A 22,258-nucleotide genomic window follows, 5' to 3' on the forward strand; every position below is an offset into this window, starting at 1 on the left:
TTGATATTGTATATTGTATATCTATGTGATATTATTAGAAGATAATTCCTTGAAAATAGAATTTTCGAAAACAATATTATTATTATCTACATATGTCTATCTTTGATCGATTTATCTATCTATCTTATGTATCTTGATTGTCATTATAAGTTTCAATAATTCAATTATCATTTTCAAATTTATAAGAAATTTATAAGAATTTATAAGAAAATAACAATAAAATGACATTTTTTTAAAAAAAAGTTTTTTAAAAATATTATTAATAATATTCTCCTTGTAATTATTATAATATTCATGTAAAGAGCTCGTTGATATAAGGTGTTTCATAATATAACAACAACATTACGCATTAATTATACATATATATTGATATGTTTCATTAATTAATTCGTATTTCATATTTAAAACAATTGTCAACAATATTTTACGAAAATAAGTCTAAAAATTATAACGAGATGCATCCTTAATCAAAAGATAGACGTATTTGTTATTTCTTTCTTCGGTTATGTTTCTTTTCTTTTTATATATTATGTCTCTTTTTTGATATTTTATCTGCTATATACATATATCGGATTTCTGTTTCGGTACTTTGAACAACATCGGATGTGTTCCATCACCTTTCTTTAATATCACATTTTTTATCAAGTCGACGGATGTCTATTTAAGATCGTAAGCTAATCCTAATTTCGCGAAACTGTCGATGAAGAATGTGGTATAATTCATTTTATTGTTTCCAGTTTCCGCCGATCTGTAATCCCACGGAAACACGTGATGAAAATTGTGGTATCCTTCTCCCATTGTCACATAATTGACAAAATTATTATCTGCTGGTTTTATGTCTCTAATTAAACGATAAAGATAAATCTCTATTAAACGATATAAATATAATAAGATTAACAATAAGTATTAATTATTATATTTTAATATATGTATAATGTAATTGTGTCACAAAAATTATTAAGGCTAAACTATGTAAGTAAAAATATATTTTCTTAAGAAAATTGTAAGAATATAAAAATACTTTGTTAAAATAATTTTTATAAAATATATTTTTATAAATAATTTTTATAAAATAATTACATGTTATTGTGTGACAAACACAATAATACCAATAAACAAAAAAGTTATATATTTTTATCACATACACACACAGATGCAATTTTGTAAGAGTAATTTTAAGTATCGTAATTATGCGTGCGAATTACGTACTTATTATATGGTCTAGCACCCCACGCATGAGCGATACTATTAATGGTCCATACAGAATTCAGAGTAATCATGTACCGTATAAACACATGCGACATAATGGCCCTGCTCCAGGTCTCGTTCCAGAAGTATACGGGTAATATCGTAGGTAGAATGAAGCCGAAGAAGAGTTGAAGTGGCAAAAAATATCTATAAAAATACTACACTGAACACATTTGGAGATTATTCAAGCGTCATATATACGTTTTGCTAAAAAAAATCTATTGAAATTCTTTGCAATTCTTAGAAAATTTCGATTTTATGAAAAAGTAAATTTAAGATTTATTTATGAAAATTAAATTTATTGCATTATATATATTTCAAGAATGTAATATATGTATAAATACAATATGTCGATATTTATTTATTATGTGCATAAGAAAAATTTATTCTATAATTTATGACAAAATAAACAGAATAGTCTTTACTTTTCGCCAAAGACTACGACGGAATCTGACATGATATCTGACAAATCGAGCTCTTTGCTTTTTTCAATAAATTCTGGATGTTCCTTCATCATTATCCAACCGATATGCGTATAAAAGAATCCACGCTGGGTATTATGAGGATCTGCATTAGTATCACAATATTTGTGATGCATGCGATGATTTTTCACCCATTTACATATTGTGAACATATCTGTGAACAGCAACGACGTTTCTATTTACTATTTTCTATAAAGCAAAATATGAAAAGATAGAATACAAAAATTATTATAATATAGCTTCTATATAAAATCGATTTTTTCAAATTTGAATTGGACACCTTTCTATACCTTTAAGTTTTCAATACAAAATATTTTAATTATTAAGCTTTGTAATAAAATTTTATTTATATGTATAAGATCCATTTATTTGTTTTGCATTATAAAATTTAATTTGTAAAAAATTATTTCTTTTTACACTTTTTTAACATAGAAAAAATACCGCAATATATATACGTAATATTTTTACGCTTTCTATGCATTATATATAATATATCTCTTTTATAGAGTTATCTCTTAATAAGGAACTAAAGTACTAAGAATTAAAGATACTTGTGCACATGCGCTGAAGAAGATCAGAAGTAGAATTCTTAATGATAACTTGGCTTTGTAACACTTATGACACCAAAGTCGGTGTGCGCCAGCAGATACGCCGAGATTGGATATGATGTACATGCCGATTACTTAAAAATATATGAGAAAATTATATTTATTATATATTTATCAAAATAATTGTATAATATAAAAAATATATTTGCAAGAAAAAATAATGTAGAGACCAGTAAAAACTTGAAAAAAATTATCGACATGTTCAAAAAATTTCTTATTCTTTATAATATTAATAACATTCAGCGTTTCAATTAAATAATCGGCTCTTGATTTAATAGAACTAAAAGTATACAAAATGTACTAATTAAAATCACAGATATTTTAACATTTGAATATATTATTCTAAGGCTAAGGAGATCATAGCGTTACACGAAACATATGTAAAAAATCTTGAAAATCTCTTTCTTAGGTCTTTATATGTAGAACTATATCCCAAGGAGAACAAATAAGTCAAAATGATGTCAATTTGACGTCATATTGACCAAATTTGGACATAAATTTGATCCAAATTTGATCAATATGACATCAAATTGACATCATTTTGACTTATTTGTTCTCCTTGGGATGTATATCAAATTTTCGGGATACTTACTCCACAATGTAGTTATTGGATTTTTTAAATAGTTGAAAGTCAATATACCATAAATACCAATGCCGTGCAATAAAGCGACTTGCAAAACAATATACCATATTATGTTGGTTTTGAAATTAAAGAGACCTGATTTCATCGTTTCAGATTTTTTATCGGTGGCATCATTGTCAGTGGTCAGATTTTTCATGTTTTTATTTTTCAATTCTTCCGTATCATCGATTAAAACTTCCTTTGTGTTCATCATAGTAATAGTAGAGCATTGAAAAATTGAGGTATTAGTATCCATATTTTTAAATTTTTTTAACAAATATAAATTATTTTTTCTGAAAAAAAAGTCAAGAAACCTGATTATTGTTTTTGCACCTGAAATGTGTTATAATAGCGAAAAGCAATATGATAGCCAATGAATAAAAAAAAAAAAAAAAAAAGCTTGAGATTTATTAATAATCTCTGCAAAGGGTTATTATTTAGCATTTCCGGTTCTTTTAAAAAAAATCTCAGGCTAATTTTCGATTTTTTAGAGAATAGAATGCCTTCTTAAAAAATTTAATATACAGGGTAAATTTTTTAACGCGTTACAAACTTACACATATCTCGGAAACAAAGCATTTTAGAGAAAAATATTTTATACAAAAATTTTTTGACTTTGAAGTGGACATAATATGGTGTCATTAGTTTGACCTTGGAAAGTTGTTTGAAGATCACTTATGTGATCTTATGTTATGATCACTTATGTACCTTTATATAGGTAACCTTCAATTTCTTAAATGGAAACCCCCATTTTTCAATGCATATGTTTGTAGCTTACCTCGAGAGCTTTTTAAAACACTATAATAAAATATTTTCTCTTAAGTATTTTTTTTATAAGGTTTGAAGTTAACAATTTTTTGACATAAAATGTAAAATATCTTGTTAAATATTCAGTTTTCGGTAATCTTACCTTAATACTTCTATATATACTTTTATGCACGGAATAATGAGACTAATCAATTGGTGTAAAAAAACAGATAATTGTTTTAAAAAAAAGTATGTAATTTGCATACAGCTGCGTACTTTTTCTTAAAAACAATTGTGTTTTCTTTACACCAATTGATTGATCTCATTGTTCCGTGCATAAAAGTATTAAGGTAAGATCACCGAATATATTACAAGATATTTCACATTTTATGTCAAAAAATTATTAACTTTAAGCCTTATAACTCAAAAAGTACTTAAAAGAAAAATATTTTTATAGTGTTTTGGAAAGCTCTTGAGATAAGCTACAAGAATATGCAATGAAAAATAGTAGGTTCCATTTAAGAAATTGAAGATGACTTTCACGTGACATTCAAACGACTACCCAAGGTCAAAATAATGGGACCTTCTTGTGTCTCCCTTCGAGTCAAAAAACTTTTGTATAAAACATTTTCTCTAAAATGCTTTATTTCCGAAATATAAGTTTGTAACGCGTTAAAAAATTCACCCTGTATATTTGTAACTAATAAGTAAAAATTACTATTTAATTGTTAATGTTTATAAACAGATGTGACTTTATCCAGAAAATATTATTATTAAATTAATAGATTCAAAATTAATAGAAATAATACTTAAGTTTTAAATTAATAAACAGATTTAGAGCTTCCCTGCGCATTTTACTTTCAAGCTCACAACCCATCTATTTTGTTATTATACTTGTCACCGTTCGAACAAGGTGATCGTGAGCGATAATTTTCTCGTCGGTTCACTTATTCGTTTTATTACAACTGACTTTTTTCCGTAATTCATTTCTTTTTAATTAAGGACTATATTACCTCTAATCTATTCACACACGCCCGCTATACGTAAGTTAAACATATTTGTTAATTAACACTTAATTTCTATTGTCCTTTATATACATATACTTATTTAAACTTTTAGTACAGTACATATATGTATATGTATAATATAATCATAATGTACACACTTTATTTGAAGAACGTAAAAAATATTATAATTGAAAAGTTATACCTCACTGACCTGATTACTTGGGCTTCCTTTTTAAACAATATTTATTTGTTGTATGTCGTATTTTTACTGATATAAAAACAAAATTATTTCGATATTTTAATATTTCGTTGAAACGTGAAAACGACTATGACATTGATAATGGTTTTATTGTACAGAAAGTTGTTAGTGGCAATGCGCAAAAATTCTTATTTGACATTTTTTCCTGTCACTTTTAATGATCATTATGTAAAAATATTAATATTATTCATAATATTATCCATTATTCAATTTTATTCCATGCATGTACAATTTTATTTCCCAAAATACATTCCCAAGGAGAACAGAAAGTCAGAATGATGTCATTTGACGTCATATTGACAAAATTTGGACCAAATTTGTCATAAATTTAGTCAATATGACATTAATATGACGTCATTTTGGTCAATATGACATTAAATTGACATTATTTTGATTTTCTGTTCTTCTTGGGTTATGTCATATTCACTTCTTAGTTCTTAGACAGAAACTATATGACATAATGTACGGAAATAAAATTGAATGTGCATGGAATATATAGGTATATATATATATATATATATATATATATATATATATATATATATTGTTGCGTCCTTCGGCCGACTTCGAGATTTCTTGAATCGCTGAGAACTTGGTTCACTCACGCGCGAAATAATAACGCTCTCGTAAATAACGAAATAACTTTAATGGGAACAAAACGTAAAGCAATATAATATAATGGAGTAACATAAATGTATATCAATATCCGAAAGCCAGAATACGACCGCGTAGTTCGACAGCTGTCAAACAACCACAACTCTCTTGACGACTCAACCGCCAAAAGACAATCTATGTTTTAAACATTGCACCAAGCAACAGACAGATGTAAAGGGACGTAACATGACGGGCGCAACAATATATATATATATATATATATATATATATATATATATATATATATAAAATAAAATTTATATTGAAATAGAGCAAGAACACACTTATTAGAATATAATATAATATTATATTATATTCTAATAAGTGTGTTCTAGCTTCATTTCAATATAAATTTCGTTTTTCAATTTTGACTTTTATAGGCTCAACAGTAGATATTGTCATGTCGCTATGTAATTTTATTTTATCAATCTGGATACTTTTATCTACTTTGAACATAAATGTTCGTACCAAAGTTGCTAGGAAAACTTTCATTGAAATCATCGCATATTTCATGCCTGCAAAAGTTTAGCAATTACAATACAATATTACAAATCAATATTATCGTGATATATGTTTGTTTTTGTGATTTGTTTATATTTACCTACACAATTCCAGGGTCCCATACTAAACGGCATGTAATGCTTATAAGATGTTCCTATTTTCTAGGGAGAAATCTGTCTGGGTCAAATACTAACGGATTGGACCAATATTTTTCATTTCGATGCATCGTTATAAAGTTTATGAAGACCTCAGAATTTTTTCGTAAAACAACCTCTCCTGAAACACATATTTTTGTATTTAAATGTAATTACTTATAAGAAGAGTAAATAGTTTATAAATAAAGCAATAAAAAATAGTCAAATAAAATGCACTTTTATTTTATTTTATTTTCCACAAACAAGGATGTATTTTATTTTTACAAAATATTTCTTGTTAATATATGTTCAAGATCGAACGTATTTGCGTCGCGTTATTCGTTAAGCTTTAGTTCTCATGTCAAACGGCCGTGAAATTCCTGCGTGTTTACTTGTCGCGGTATCGCGGAAGGACGAGAGAGAGAGAGAGCCTAGCGTGTTCGTATGTCTTCGTTCGCTCTCTTTCTCGTATGGTTCTGAAGGAATGTCAGTTTTTATAATTTAGTTCGTAGTTGCCGATCCTATTCGGGATCATCTACCGTTCAGTTCCTCTTGGAAGGCCGCACGCGACACATCGCATCTCAATAGCCGTGTCGCGAACGCAAGTTTCGCGTCTTTCGCCAGAGGCAGCGACATTACGAATCGCTTGCCCTGCACCAGTGCGGAAACCAAATCAACCGCGATATCATCATCATTCTCACCGATCGTGAAATTCTGAAGGCTCGCTTGCGGAGCACTTCGCGTGCGCTCGCGCGCCATGATCGACCGAACTGGGACATCGCGGGTCAGGGTGTATTGCTCGATCACCCAGTCAAAGAACTCAAACGTAAAGTGCGTGCGATTGTATCGTGCCGAGTGCACCGCCGCCGCGCTTGACTTTATATCGTCGGCCCTGCCCCGCGCTCGCGGCTCCGGGCGCTTCTCTATCTTCGGGACTCTGTGTCGCGCTCCATTAAGAGCCAATATTATTGTGAAGACCGACGGGAAGAATCGCGTCTGAAGTGCGTAATCGCGCTCGCGCTGGCCATCCCGCGCCCCGACAAGATTTCCGTTCTCGCGTTACCGCTCGGTTACCGAGCCGGACATTACGTCGCAACATCATTCGCGCGTCAAGATCTCCGTCAATCGTCGGAGTCACGCCTCAGCGTACCGTCAGTTTCAATTCCCGTCGGCCTCCTCATGTAACTGTCTGTGCAATAAATTCTTCTGTCAGTGCCTGTGATACTGTGTGTATCGTCATTCTCGCATCCTCTTCCTATTCGATAGCGATTCATATCGCGCAACGTTCCCGATCGCGTGCCTCTCTCGAGGCTTGTGCCGGTGTTCGCATTCGCATTCTCGCGGTGCGGGATATTCCTCCGCTCGCGAACAATATATAAAATAAACTTTATCAAATTTGTTCGTATTGATGTGTGATAAGCACGATTTCTTGTGCCTTTTTAATACATTTAATTTTTAATAATTTAAAATGTGATTATTTCTAACAATAAGTTACAGTATCTTTTACCTTTTAAAACAAATTTTTGTCGCATTTAGTTGGTATACGATAATAATTGTATACACAATAATAAATAGGCTCATAAAATAATTACATAATTATATTTAAATGTAAACAAACCCATTTGTACATCTTCCGTTAGATGACGCGCAATTACAGGAACGGGAGTAAATATTCTCATAGTTTCTTTTATAACACGATCCAAGTAATTCATATGTTGTAAATCTTCATATTTAATGGGGACAGATTTTGTAGTTTTTGTTCCATAAATCTTCCATAATTCTTTATACACTTTTTCCTATTATACGATTGAATATAATATTTAATTATATATATATATATATAAACATATGCAATAATAAAAGAAATGTAATCTTATTAATACTGGTATCGAAATACTGATAATGTTAAAGATTAATGTAGACATTTCTGTACGTTTTAGTAGGATTCTTAATTTAATTAAAACATTCCACATAAAATTTCTACTTTAGCGAATTTATAATAAATTTCGTACAGGATTATATTTTTCGTTTGCTCGCATGTTATAAGCGTTTATGTTGAAAAAGAATAATATTTATACAAACCGCACACAAGTTGAAGTTAGAATTCGAACATAACTGTAGACTGTAGCTATATAATAATTTTATGAAAACTACGTTTGAAATTATTTTATAATTTATAGAACAATATGTCAAAAGATAACTCTGATAATTCTAGGCTGCTTTTGCGAGAAAATCAAAATGATCCAGATTAAAATGATCCTGTGCTATGATTAGTCAAATCTGAAATTTCATTAATTGTAAGTTTCGTTCAGTTTCAATGAATTCAGTGAAATTTCAGATTTGACCAATCACAGCACAGGATCATTTTAATCTGGATCATTTTGATTTTTTCGCGAAAGCAGTCCTAATTATATTTGAAGAATAGATAAACCTGTATAAAGAGAAATCAATGATCTTAAATCTTAATATATATTATTAAAATCATCACACTTTTAGAGATGAGTAACTTCTAAAAAGTTTTATTTTATAATTTATCATTACCATTCACCCATAATTTACCATTCACCCATTATATATTCAAAACTTATTAATAAATTAAGTTTTACATAAGACACTAACATGAACTGACACATTGTAAAATTTAATATTAATTGTAAATATATTTATATAGATTATATTATATAGAATTTATATAGATAGAGATGTGATTATAATATATATAAAGTGCGCATACTGAATAGATTAATGAATAGATGCAAAAAAAGAGTCAAGTTTTTCATAAAAACTTCTTATTGTTTTTATTACGTTCGATTTAGCTGAATGACGGCTTAAATGAAAGTTTATATTAGTAGATTAAGCCCATATTTTGAATCCTCTTTTATCGATAAAAGAGGATTCAGAATATGGGCCTTTAGGCTTTAGGAATATTATAATATTATAATATTAAAAATAATGCGGGAATGGAAAAATGACAATTTATCAACGAATAAAATTAAGCATTTTAATAATAAAACACACTTTAATAATATTTTATCTAAAGCTATCTAAGAAAAAACTCATTTTGTGCAACATTATAATTAGTAAGATCAAATAATACAAATAAAATAATAACAAACTTACGACTTGTTTCACTTTTATTCTTGGTATTCAATTCATTTAATGAATATATCTGCTGTTGTATGAACTGTGTAATAATAGATTGTATAATATATAATATGCTATGTAAGTTAGAGTAATATTTGCAATATTTACTTTATCTCTCTCCATATAAATAAATGTTTGAAGTTTAAAAGTTCTCGTTGTTTTTGTTTCGCAGCAGTGAGAGTGAATATAAAATTAGGATATAAAAATATATTTTTCATCCTTGTTCTTAAAATTTGTTTGAAACTGAAAAACATATTTTTTAAATATTTTATAAGATGTAAGAAGGCATTAACTAATTGTGATTATTAAATTCCAATAATGAAGTTAAAAATAAATATTATTTTCTCTATTTATATATTAATAAATCTATTTATAAGAAATCTTTAATTAGTAATATAAATACATTTATAAACTTTTTAAATATTTAAATAAATTTATTTTTACGATTTATGTACATTTTGATATTGTATAAAGTTACGATAAAACCTTTTTTTACCTTGTTATAAATTTGAAATATTGACTGATTAAATTCGATATATATTCCAGTTTTATGTCCGATTTTGTACCTTTATAACAATCATATAAAAATAAACTTAATATTCAAGATACCAATAGTATACCTAACCTAACTGACTAATTATATTGAGTTACATATTAAACATTAGATTTAATAAATAAATGTGATATGTAATTTTTCAAAATAGAAAATAAATGCCTCTTTAACAAGTATTTGAAAATAACAACCAGTTGTGAAAAACTGTACTTATTTCATTGCTTTTGTTGATTGTTATATTTTTTGCATTATTAATTTATATTAGTGTCAAATCTTTAACGATCTTTTACAGCATATTTTGCATATCTTTTTATTAAAATATAAGAAAATAAAAACATAAAAACATAAAAACTTAAAAACAAATTGATACTTTTTTTTACTTATTTCATAGACTTATAATTATATTTAAATCGAATAAAATATTATAAATCTGATTCTGCTATTACAAAATTAGTACATAATTTGATACTCTTTAAAATTTTAACTTTAAATAAATTTTGTTTAATGGTATTTAGTTTATAAAATGTAATTATCGTTGTAACGTGTAGGCTTCTTTCATTTTAAGCGAATTTTCTCATTTTTACAGTGCCATTTATTCGTTATAATAATTTTGATACGAAATGTTTAAAATACTTCAAATGAATAAAAATACTTAGCCTTACCGCACGCAGTAGACAGAGCATATTCTGTTATATTTTGAAGAAGAAAAACTTCATTCTCGTTTAATGTAACTTTTTCTAATTTGTCCGTAAATATTAAAGATTGTTCCACAAATATATCAAAATATTTTTGTAACATATTTGTATTAAAACTTGGCGTCACTATTTTTCGTTGTTTAGTCCACATAGACGCTGAAGTAAATTTTATTAGGAAGAATTTAATAAGAAGAAATTTTATTAAGAAAATAATAAAGAGAAAGAAAGATGAGAGATATTGCAAATAAGTTATACGTCATAAACCACTCTGATTTTCACAGATATTATAGTTTTGATTTACATTCATTTTTTTTTCTCTCGTATCACATTATATATAAACTCTTCTAAGTTTCTAAAATTTATTTCTTTAAAGTTTTGTACTTTTTAAACCGTTTTAAAATTAAAAAAAAAATATATCTTAAGAGTAATATATATAAATTATTCGTGGTTATCAATTTTTATAACTTTGACATATTATATTCAAAAATATTAGTACTTTTAATGTTATAATTGTATAATTTCACATTAGTTTGTAACACTTTTATGCAAAGCAGTCACAAGGATTACATATAAAGGAAAGTATAAACTTTGAATTTATGTGGAACGATTTATTATATTGTTTTGGTTCACTGCAAAGTACGTGGCCGAAGAAAAGATTCCGCTTTTCCCCTGCATCCAAATTCCGAAAAAATTCTAATATAATACAAATTTTTAATCTCATAACTTAATTTTTATTAAAAAAAAAAAAAAACTAGAAAGGAGGATGTTAAAAAAGTTCCTAATTTGGCCCCCAAAGGTGTAAGTAAGAGGAATAATGTTTTTTGTAGATTTTGATCTCTTGAATAAAACTATGAAAAAATTCGTTGGGTATAGAAAAGACCTTGAAAATTGAGCAACAACATGATGTATGGAGCTACCACAAAATGCATCTGTATTTTTTTTAGAGGGGCAAGGAGGTGCATTTTATTAAACATATCGAAACAATCTATAATAATAATTAATTAATAATAATTAATAATAATAATAACACTAGTTTACAAACAATATTTTTTTCATTATTTTAAACAAGACAAGATGTTTCTGATAGATTTTTGAATACTAAACACGATGCCGCAAGCCAATTTTCACTAGCATGTTAGGTTTTAGAAGTAATTGAGGTTTAATATGCAAAAATGGCTTTTTTGCGATATTTGAGATTTATTTGTAAAAAGGTTAACACATTATATTGAACAAATAACAATTTTTATTCTGAAATATTAAAATATATTTCAAAAAATTTATTTATTACTTTCCTTCATTATTTTTCTATAAATTAAGCATTATTCTATAATTAAATATATTTTTGTCTTTTTAATATTACCATGAGAACTCCGCTGCAGAAAATAGTAGGCACTTCCAATAAGCGGAAATGTTATTGGACCAGGTAGAGTGTTTACTGTTTTAATGGAAGACTGTCGGCGACAGTAATTTAAGATAAAATAACTTGTGGCAATACATGCCAAAATAATTAGTACAATACTTACAAATATCATTACACTGAACAATGATAACTGCGAAATAATAATATGATTTGATATCTATATTACTATGAATGTGTGGATATCATCGACTAACCAATGCTTTTATTATGTTTTCCCCACTCAAATATATAAATAGACGATATAAATAAATCTAACATTGGCATATATGAATATATATTATAATGTACTTATCCGTATGCATTGATATGTTTTTTGTTCGTGCTGTGTAATCTTGCAGTTTTTATTTTTAAATAATTAAGGTAAATGTTCCAGTGATTGGACGTTTAAGGATATAGATTTATTTATTTAGATTTTTAATATATTGAAACAATTTATTTTTCCAAGTATTTATATTTATCGGATAGATTTAAATCTCTACTATTGAAAGAGTGCACTAATATTTGTTTATTGAACATCTCAACATAAAAATTAATTAAAATATTAAACTATATAAATGTCCCAATGTTTGGACGAGAAAGAATATTCGTCCTAATAATTGAATTATGCTGTCCTAGTGTTTAGACGTAATAAGCTGAAAATATTTATATTACTTTTAAATTAAAATTTCCTTTAAATTAACACATTTTAATTTATAATTTGATTTAACAGGAGAAATACTTTGATTGCCATAAAATAAGAATTAAAAGTTTACTTATTTATGAAAGAATAAAAAAAAATAGACAACGGACTTCAAATAAAATGAAGAGGTCTCAACTAAATAACATTTAAATTAGTCAATATAAATAAATAAAATAAAATAAATAAAATAAAATAAAAATAAATAACACTAAGAAATTTTAAAGGCCCTTCTATATTAAATATAAATATTTAGAAATCAATTGGCTATAAGAGCCGTACGCGGATGTCGGTGCGTCGATTCCAACGAAAAATAAATAAATAAATAAATAAATTGTTGATGACATATGACATTTAGGTTATCTGTGAATATTAATGATGTGTCTACTCGCTTAAATTGTTAGGAACAAAAATATACTTATATTTAAATAAATGTTGTTTGCATTGTACTTACTAAATCTAGATTAACGGAAAAAACCTGATAATTAGACTTGAAACACGTATATGTTTAAATACTAGTACAAATCTCTAAAATCGACTGCACCGATAAATAAACAAACAATTAATATATCGGCCAATGAATTTTGCAGTACCAGTGAATAAACTCAAGAATTTCAACGTTAAAATAAATTTTTTTAGTAATATAAAATATTTGTTTTAATACTGTTTACTTTTATTAATTGGAATAATATTTATTTATCTTTCCAGATTGATAAATACATACAATAATTACGCGCTTAAGAAGTGCACAGTGATCCTTAAGAAAATCTTTAAGAGAAGGAAATAAAATGTGAAAGTAGTCCAACTAAGATTGTAAAAGATTTTGTTTTTTTATCTAATTGTCATATTAGTGATGATCTTTTTGTCTTACTTCAAAATAAAATTATGAAAAAATATAATTCAATAATTATTACATTAAAATATTTAATATAATACTTAATAACAATCAAGATTTACTAGTTATATTGTTATATTGTTAGACCTCGCCATAAATCTTCATGTTAGAAATAATATTTCGAAATTGCAATCATTAACATATTATCAATTCTCACCGCCCAGGTTTCAAAATTTATTTAAATTTGCGTGATTTAAAAGTGGATATATACAGAATAGATCGAAAGAATTTCAAACACCAGTTGAATTTTGTTTAAAAAATTATTTAAAACCAACATGCGATATTTGCGGCGAAGTTGCTATAATTGCATGCGCATAGTGCAAAAAATCTCTTTGTGTAAAACATTTCTTTCACAATCATCATTTTTGTAATCAATATGAATCATAAATAGAATAATTAAAACAACAAAAAAGGGCAATGAGAAGCAATAAATATAATGTTCACATTACTTTTATTAACTTTTCTGATATTTTATACACTATATTTTTGGTGTGGGATATCATAATGTACAGTGTATTTTATGTACTCGTATACTTATAAAAAAATTTCATATAATGAATAAAGCACTTATTAAAGCATTTTGTATTATATTATATTATATTATATTATATTATATTTTGTATTATATTTATTTATTTATTTTTCCTTTCCTTTAAAAATAAATATTATATTGAATATGTATATAAAACGAAATCAATCCTTAACTGTTCAAATATACTATTTTTGAATATTGTAATAAAAAAGAACAAATTTACAGGTACAGGTATCCTATCGAATGTAATATAATTTAACATAATTAATCTAAAAAAAATATCTTATTAACACGTAGATATATCTCTTTATATGTATATCTTTCAGAAAGAGAGATACCCTACATTTGTTTTGTACATTGTTCTCGTTTTGTATCTTGATTGTCGTTATAAGATTTAATAAATTAAATTATCATTTTCAAATCAATTTAAGAAAATAACACTTTATTTTTTAAAATTTCTTTTTAATATTATATTCTCCTTGTAATTATTATAATATTCCACGTAAAATAAATTATCCATGTAAAGGGCTTGTTGATGTAAGGTGTTTCATAATATAACAATAACATTAAATTCGTATTTTATATTTAAAACAATTGTCAACAATATTTTACAAAAACAAGTCTAAAAATTATTATAAGATGCAGCTTAAACCAAAAGACATATTTAATATTTCTTATCTCCGGTTATGCTTCTTTTATTTTTATATTATGTCTCTTATTTGATATTTTATCGGCTATTATATATCGGGTTTCTGTTTCGGTACTTTAAACAATATCGGATGTGTTCCGTCACCTTTATTTAACATTACATTCTTTATTAAATCGACGGATATTTAAAATTATTGGCGAATGATACGTATTATTGGTGAATAGTAAAACTGCCTGCATTGTATGTAAAAATTTATTTTTTAACTTTGACCTATATTTCCGGTTTATTGATACATATAATTCCTTTTTTCTCCCCTCCTCTCTCCTTCTCGCTCTCTCTCTTTTTGTGCTTAGCTTTATCACTTGTATATAAACTAATGTTTAGTAACGATATCGACTTAAAAGTGATAATAGCGTTTTTAAGTACACTTGTATATATTTTTTGCTGTTGCTTCTACGTTGTTAATTATTTGTTGTTTATTTGCTTTATTTTAATAATAATGGATAAGAATACAATTGATTCAGCCAAGTCGATTCCGGCGTTTTACGCTGGACAAAGTATATTTTTGACAGGCGCAACAGGATTTCTGGGTAAAGTATATTTCGAAAAGATACTGCGATCTTGTCCGGATGTTCGAGAAATATTTATATTGATGCGTCCGAAGAAAGGACTGAATCTTAACGAAAGACTTGAAAAAATGTTAAACTTACCGGTAAGTTATTTATCAAAATGGATATCTTTTTTGCAATACACATTTCTTTAAGAATTGTTATAACATCTCAATAAAAAAAAATTTTTGGATTATGGATCTTTTTATAATGTTATGTCAATAAAAAATTTATTTTATAATTATAAAATTTAATAAAAAAGTGTATGAGATGAAATGTATTGAGAGAAACGTTTAGAGTAATTTAATGAATTGTAGATAGTCATAAAAAAAATATTTTACAATTTTTGCAAACATTTTACAGTTAAAACATCATGCCAAATATTCTAATAAATATTGTATATACATAATATTTTTTAATTTTAGTTATACGATAAATTACGAGAGGAGCAACCTTTAAATTTCAAGAAATTAATTCCGGTTTCTGGCGATATCAGTCAAGAAAATTTAGGTTTGTCGACTGTCGATAGACAAATGCTGATTGAAAGAGTCACTATAATAATTCATGCGGCGGCAACCGTGAAATTTAACGATACCTTAAAATATGCCATTCTTACTAATACTAGATCAACGAGAGATATATGTATCTTAGCCGAAAGTATGAAGAATCTAATCGTAAGTAAATGCGGAATTGATTCTGCATATTCATGAAAAAAAATCTCTTATTGTATTCCATTATGTGAATTATCTTACACTGGGTTTTTATTTTATTTGCGATACACTAATATTTTCATTGCACATTTATTTCTAGAAATGTTTTTCATTAAATATGTCTTTCAAGCTTAATATTTTAAACATATATACACATACATATATTGTGTATATATTACAATGTATAATATTTACAAAGATATTTTAAAGAGATGATATCTATTAATATAAACGATTTTTTTGTTATAATTGCATGTAGATTTTATTGAATAAGAACTGCTTATTACTTAGAGATAGAAAATTAACTGTATAATAATAACTCAAAAAATTGAAAAAAAAAAAGACAATAATCTACTGTACTTCGCGCTCCTGATATATATATTTGAAATTGTAAACATGCCTGAATTTTTTGCTCCGAATAACTTTAACTATAGCATTTTAACTAAAATACAATTTTAATATTAATTATTTTTATCTGTTAAAGGCCTTAGTATATGTTAACACAGCATATACACATTTGAATAATCCATTTATAGAAGAAAAAGCGTACCCACCTGTAGATGATTGGCGAAATATGATCAAAATGGCTGAGTCATTGGATGAGCATATCTTGAATATCTTTACAGCTAAGTAAGTGTGTCAAACATAAATATCAAATACATATATCATACGTATGTAAATTTTAAATATGTGTCAATTAGAAAATGTAATTATTCCCTTTTATTCATATTATAATATTCCAATTATTGTCGATCATTTTTTAAATGTTTTAATTATTTCAATGTTTGTTTGAAATTATGTACAGATGTTTGAATACTATTCCCAACACTTACATATTCTTGAAAAACTTAGCGGAGAGTGTAATAGAGGAATATTCGTTGTCCTTGTCTTGTGCGATTGTGAGACCTTCCATAGGTATGTAACTTTTTTCTTTAATGTTAAAAACAGGATAATATAATAATATTACGTGACTTTTTTCTTTTTCTTTCTCTAATGCAATTTAAACATGTTAAATATTTTTTCTATTTTGTTTTATATAGAGCATTTAAAAATAAAATATTTGCTTTTATATATCATGATGAAATACAAAATGTATGAATGAATGTAATATACAAATGTAAATAATGCAGAAAAAATATATATGCATCTAAATTTTAAAGCTTACAAATACTTAATAGCAGATTAAATTAAGCTTTATATCTGTATAATAGTTACTATATATAATATTATATCTAAACGTATTGTTTAAATATTATTTAAACGTAATGTTAGTTAAAACAATTTGTATAATTATTTTAGATAACAATATATTTAAATATTTAGTTAAATTTGCTTATCTAATTAAACATTAAGTTAAACAAAAATTGAAATTAAATTTTTAGGCTTGCAGTTCTTCGTTTTTCATTTTTATTAATAAAGCGTGATTTACATGATGCTTTTTTATTAGCTACTAGCTACTCTCTAATTAGTACTAGTCTTTCTTTTTATTTTCTCTAATCAAAATATTTCAATTTTACTAACTGCTAATAACTAGTAAAAAAGCATCATAAAATCTATGTTTAATGTACTAGGAGAGAGAAGATATATATCGCTTTCTTTATATATTATAGTAATATACACTGTTGTTTGTGAAAATTCCAACATAGCTAATATCATTATTCCTTCGTGGTGTTACAATTTTCACAAACAGCAGTATATATATATATATATATATATATATATATATATATAATATTTTAATTATAATAATCCAAAAAATATATTCTATTTGTTAGTGATAGCTTCGTTAAAGGATCCAATCCCAGGATGGATTGATAATTTTAATGGTCTAATGGGATTATCGGTTGCGAGCTTAAAGGGATTAATGCGAATAATATACGCTAGTAATAATATATCGTATAATATTATGCCAGTAGATACTGTCATCAACACTATAATTCTCGTAACTTGGAAGCTTGGATCGACAACGTATGATCATCAGTATATACATCAATGCATTTCTAGTTACATTAAGCTACAAACGGAAATTATCTTAATTTAAAACTAAATTTATGTTGTCATTACACGCGCATTATTCAATTTGCTTCGTTTTTTTGCATCAGAATTTAGAGTTAAGAAGTCACATATTTATTCTCAATTGAATTTACATATGACTTTCTCTGGAATGGAATTAAACTGAGGTTTTAAAAATAGTTTTTTTATAAATATATCTACATTCTTAATGTTTAATTCGTTAAAATATGTTGAAATAAAATGTTTAATATTCTGTAATAGTATCTCATAATTTTAACAATCTTATTTAAGATATTATAAAATTTAATTTATAAAATCTTATATAAATAATGCATTGATTAATTTATAATATTATCTATTATTAGTTTCAGAACAGGTTCTACAGTTTTTGTTGTCAATAACACTTTTCCAAATGAAAAAAATATATTATTTCGTGAATTTTCTAATATAGCGCTTAAATTTGAAAACGAAATACCATTCGAAAACATTCTTTGGACCCCTATATTATTTACTGAAAGTTCAGTTATGTATTATGTATTGACAATAATGTGACATATCTTACCTGCTATATTAATAGATCTAGTTTTAAAATTTTGGGGACATCGATTTATGTAAGTATCAAACAAATTAAATATTTTAGAAGTCAGAAATTTTTAAGTCAGACTATTATTAAAAATGTAATTCATATATATGTTAGGCTGAAAGACCGAAAACGCTTACTGAGCGAAAAAACCGATCATAACGCGTTTTTGCATGTTCAAAAAGGCTTATGAGCGTTTTCGAAAATTCCACAACACAAATTTCGCGTTGTGACTGAATCTGAGAAGCCAGAACGCGTTGTAATCGGTTTTTTCGCTCAATGAGCGTTTTTGGTCTTTGAGCCTAACATATATACAACATATAGGGTATTGGGACTGCAAAGAAAAATATATGTGGCCAATCGTGCTTTGCAATATTTTGGGTGTAACGAATGGAAATTTGATAATACAAACAGTCGAGATCTTATGTCAGTAATATCACCTGGTGACCGAGAAATGTTCTCGATCGATCTTTTTGATTTCGATATGAAAAAGTATATCAGGTAAATATAAATGTATAGCTTGACTTTGTAAATAGAAGAAAGAGACGCGTCAATCTATATTGTTTTTGTGGGCTGTCGTTTTTAATTAATAATTATATATGAAAACTTATATTTTTTAAAAAGTTTTATAGATATATATATTGTATATATGTATATATATATATATATATATATATATATATACACTCGTCAACAAAATTAACGCATATGTATTTTAAGTCAAAATTTCGCATAATTTCAAATAAGCATAACTCCGCTAAAAATGATCGGATTTGAAAAAATTTTTGTTCACTGTCAAGCTTGAAGTCTCTACTTTAAAAACCATTCGTCAGATTTTTAATTTATCCTCCTCCCCCGTATGCTACTGCTTCAAAAGTAAGAACGTGTTTTGTCTCTAAAAAATTGCGTACTTTGACGCACTCCACGGGGTGAAATAAATTTTTTTCGCAAATTTTATCAGAACTATCGTAAAATGTGGACTTTTTACTACAAATTTTAAAAAAAAGCAAAGTTCGTACGATTTTTTTTCGCGGAGTTATTACATATGAAAGTTACCCATACATTTTTTCCATTTAATGACTCCAAACCCTCTCTGCTGTGTGTGTGTGTGTATGTGTGCGTGTGTGCGTGCGTGCGTATGCGTGCGTGCGTATGGTTACGCAATTTTTTAGAGACAAAACACGTCCTTACTTTTGAAGCAGTAGCGTACGGGGGAGGATAAATTAAAAATCTGACGAATGGTTTTTAAAGTAGAGACTTCAAGCTTGACAGTGAAAAAAAAATTTTCCGATCATTTTTAGTGGAGTTATGCTTATTTGAAATTATGCGAAATTTTGACTTAAAATACATATGCTTTAATTTTGTTGACGAGTATATATACACACAAACTGAGGACAAAGAATATAAACTCTGGAAAATCTAGAAAAATATAAGTTTTACAGAAAAGTTTTTCGGACAGAAGTTGTAGAGTTTATGAAGATCTAATTACAGATCTTATTATTTTAACCTTGGATGACGTTGGCATAGTCAGGACAAGATCATCTTGAATTTTTTTGAATGTTTACTATATATTTACTATTTATTTATATAATAATTATATATTTTTTTATATATTGGATACTTGAATCCATCGAAGTATTATTGCCTCTTTTCTGAAATGTTGATTCCCTCCCTCTCTACACTTACTTCGGTTGTCATTTCAATTTTGACAGCTGTATCAAGGGGTTAATTGTGTTCATAAAGTAAGTATGTATGTCATTAAAAATATATAATGTAAAAGAATAAATGGCGCGCGCGAAGCGCGCGCTTTGTTTTGTTCTAGTGTAATAAATATGTAATAAATATAATATAAATGTAATAAATATGTAATAAATATAATATAAATGTAATAAATATAATTAATGAATGTAATAAAGATCTAAATATACCTTTTATTATTGAGTGTTTCCACCACCTCTCCCCTTGCCTCTTCCTCTTCCCCTTCTCGGGCCCCAATGATAGTTTGGGGAAGAAAGCTTATATAAAAAGCTCATAAACCGCTGCTCCTGTATTCGAATTCCTGCTCTTTCCTCTTGCTTTATAATCTGTAATTAATAAAAATGTTATCTTAGTTGGGACTATTTATATTATATAGTACAGTAGTGATTTTTTCTATTCCAATTCGTTGCACAAGTATAATTAAACAGCACGTTAGAAAAGTTATTATATATTTTCTTAGCTTTATTTTATACATACTCTTTTTACATGTGTTGCATTTAATTGTATCTGTGACATGATATACGTTTTAACTGTACGAATGTAAAACAAATGTTATTGTAAAAAATGATATTTTATATAATCAAGCGATAGCAATATACAGTAGCATTGTGACGTATTATTATTCTAATGCAATGTTACAATCCTAGATGAAAAAAGTATTTATACAATAAAGCGAGGAGATATAAATATTTTTCTCATATGTTTTCTTATGTGCACTTGATTGTGCCTGTGATTGCAACGTTGTATTAAAATAAGTCACAACTATATATATACATATATTGCTGTCGTTAAATGAGATAAATAATTATTTGTAATAAGGCTTGTTTTATATTGGTGCAATTAAAATGTATATCATATTCACAGATACAATCAAATGCAGCGCATCTAAAAAAAAATAATTTGTAGAATAAAGGGAAGAGAATATAATATAAATACTTTTTCCATATTACATTTAATTGTGCCTGTGATTGTAACACTGAATAATTATCACAACATTACTATATCAAAATTTATAGTAAAAATATAATATATAATACTTTAGAATATAATAACAGACTTACGTGGAGCAGTATTAGCAAGTTCACTAGAGCTGGGCCCAGATTGAGCCCCAGGCTCAAGTCTAGATCCACGAGCAGATGCACGCTCAAAGCTAAGTATAGGTTCAGATTGAAGTCTGGGTCTACTATTTTCAGGCCCAGGCCCAGGCTCGTTGACTGGATATACGTCGACCAATACATTGGCTGACGCGCCGGCTGGCGTGTCGACCGATAAGTCATCAATATCTAATAATAAATTATCCATCTGAAAAAGAAACACAAAAAAATGTATTTTTCTATTATTAATCAAGAGACACGGTAGTGTGGGCGCAGCCAGTTACGCGCATCAGTGGCGAGACACCTCGTGTATCTATATGCGAATGGTTAATAGCCTATATAAAAAAGTACTCACATCTTGCGACTCTTGGTCCGCATTTTGTTTCGCATTTTGTTGCACATCCACATTGTAGTTCATCTTGTACAATCTTAGCTGCATTCGGGAACCACGTTCTTAGCACTCTGAAGGCCGTGGCACATGAAAAAACCTAAGCGGTAAGACTTAAAGACTTAAGAATATCATCCATACGGAATTCGCAGAAATGCTTAAATTTCAAAATAGCTTCCTTACTGCTCGACCGTGATTGGTCGATTCATTTAAGTTTTAAGTCTTACTGCTTACGTTTTTTTATGTGCCACGGCCAGTACTCTGCGTTGATACCACTGCTT

The 22,258-nt window shown here is 27.2% G+C and overlaps 3 protein-coding genes and 1 pseudogene across 3 annotated transcripts; 1 reads left to right on the forward strand and 3 right to left on the reverse strand.

The window, feature by feature from the left end:
* Positions 1-256: 256 nt before the first annotated feature.
* LOC145947596 (acyl-CoA Delta(11) desaturase-like) lies at positions 257-4,714 on the reverse strand (annotated as a pseudogene).
* Positions 4,715-5,963: 1,249 nt separating this feature from the next.
* On the reverse strand, positions 5,964-7,348 carry LOC145947592 (putative cytochrome P450 6t1). The gene is made up of 4 exons (XM_083057390.1): positions 7,326-7,348; positions 6,802-7,199; positions 6,229-6,404; positions 5,964-6,142 (listed from the first exon to the last, which is right to left on the reverse strand). Exons 1-3 carry the CDS (start codon positions 7,346-7,348, stop codon positions 6,283-6,285), a joined length of 543 nt encoding a protein of 180 aa, XP_082913516.1. The 3' UTR covers positions 5,964-6,142; positions 6,229-6,282.
* A 7,877-nt stretch (positions 7,349-15,225) lies between these two features.
* Positions 15,226-20,529, forward strand: LOC145947594 (fatty acyl-CoA reductase 1-like). Its single transcript, XM_083057392.1, has 8 exons — positions 15,226-15,538; positions 15,860-16,108; positions 16,629-16,774; positions 16,950-17,059; positions 17,920-18,112; positions 18,523-18,768; positions 19,062-19,238; positions 20,229-20,529. The coding sequence occupies exons 1-6, from the start codon at positions 15,326-15,328 to the stop codon at positions 18,707-18,709; spliced, it is 1,098 nt and encodes a 365-aa protein (XP_082913518.1). The 5' UTR covers positions 15,226-15,325; the 3' UTR covers positions 18,710-18,768; positions 19,062-19,238; positions 20,229-20,529.
* LOC145947593 (uncharacterized) lies at positions 20,529-22,007 on the reverse strand. Its single transcript, XM_083057391.1, has 3 exons — positions 21,945-22,007; positions 21,557-21,748; positions 20,529-20,821 (listed from the first exon to the last, which is right to left on the reverse strand). The coding sequence occupies exons 1-3, from the start codon at positions 22,005-22,007 to the stop codon at positions 20,672-20,674; spliced, it is 405 nt and encodes a 134-aa protein (XP_082913517.1). The 3' UTR covers positions 20,529-20,671.
* Between the last annotated feature and the right edge of the window lie 251 nt (positions 22,008-22,258).

The sequence above is a fragment of the Prenolepis imparis genome, unplaced genomic scaffold (genome assembly GCF_030444845.1).
Source record: "Prenolepis imparis isolate NDT839.2.m4 unplaced genomic scaffold, iyPreImpa1.0 SCAF_104, whole genome shotgun sequence".
Classification (NCBI taxonomy): domain Eukaryota; kingdom Metazoa; phylum Arthropoda; class Insecta; order Hymenoptera; family Formicidae; genus Prenolepis; species Prenolepis imparis.

Excerpts from the sequence above, each read along its gene's own strand:
- LOC145947594 (XM_083057392.1), top strand. The coding sequence starts at position 15,326 with ATGGATAAGAATACAATTGATTCAGCCAAGTCGATTCCGGCGTTTTAC. Across the intron at positions 16,775-16,949 it reads TTGAATATCTTTACAGCTAA|ATGTTTGAATACTATTCCCA; the intron begins GTAAGTGTGTCA and ends AATTATGTACAG. Across the intron at positions 17,060-17,919 it reads GATTGTGAGACCTTCCATAG|TGATAGCTTCGTTAAAGGAT; the intron begins GTATGTAACTTT and ends TCTATTTGTTAG.
- LOC145947592 (XM_083057390.1), bottom strand. The coding sequence starts at position 7,348 with ATGTCCGGCTCGGTAACCGAGCG. Across the intron at positions 7,200-7,325 it reads TCCGGCTCGGTAACCGAGCG|AGTCCCGAAGATAGAGAAGC; the intron begins GTAACGCGAGAA and ends AGCGCGACACAG. Across the intron at positions 6,405-6,801 it reads CTTCCAAGAGGAACTGAACG|GAGAGGTTGTTTTACGAAAA; the intron begins GTAGATGATCCC and ends TATGTGTTTCAG.
- LOC145947593 (XM_083057391.1), bottom strand. The coding sequence starts at position 22,007 with ATGAACTACAATGTGGATGTGCAACAAAATGCGAAACAAAATGCGGAC. Across the intron at positions 21,749-21,944 it reads CGGACCAAGAGTCGCAAGAT|CCGGCGCGTCAGCCAATGTA; the intron begins GTGAGTACTTTT and ends TCGACACGCCAG. Across the intron at positions 20,822-21,556 it reads ACTTGCTAATACTGCTCCAC|ATTATAAAGCAAGAGGAAAG; the intron begins GTAAGTCTGTTA and ends TATTAATTACAG.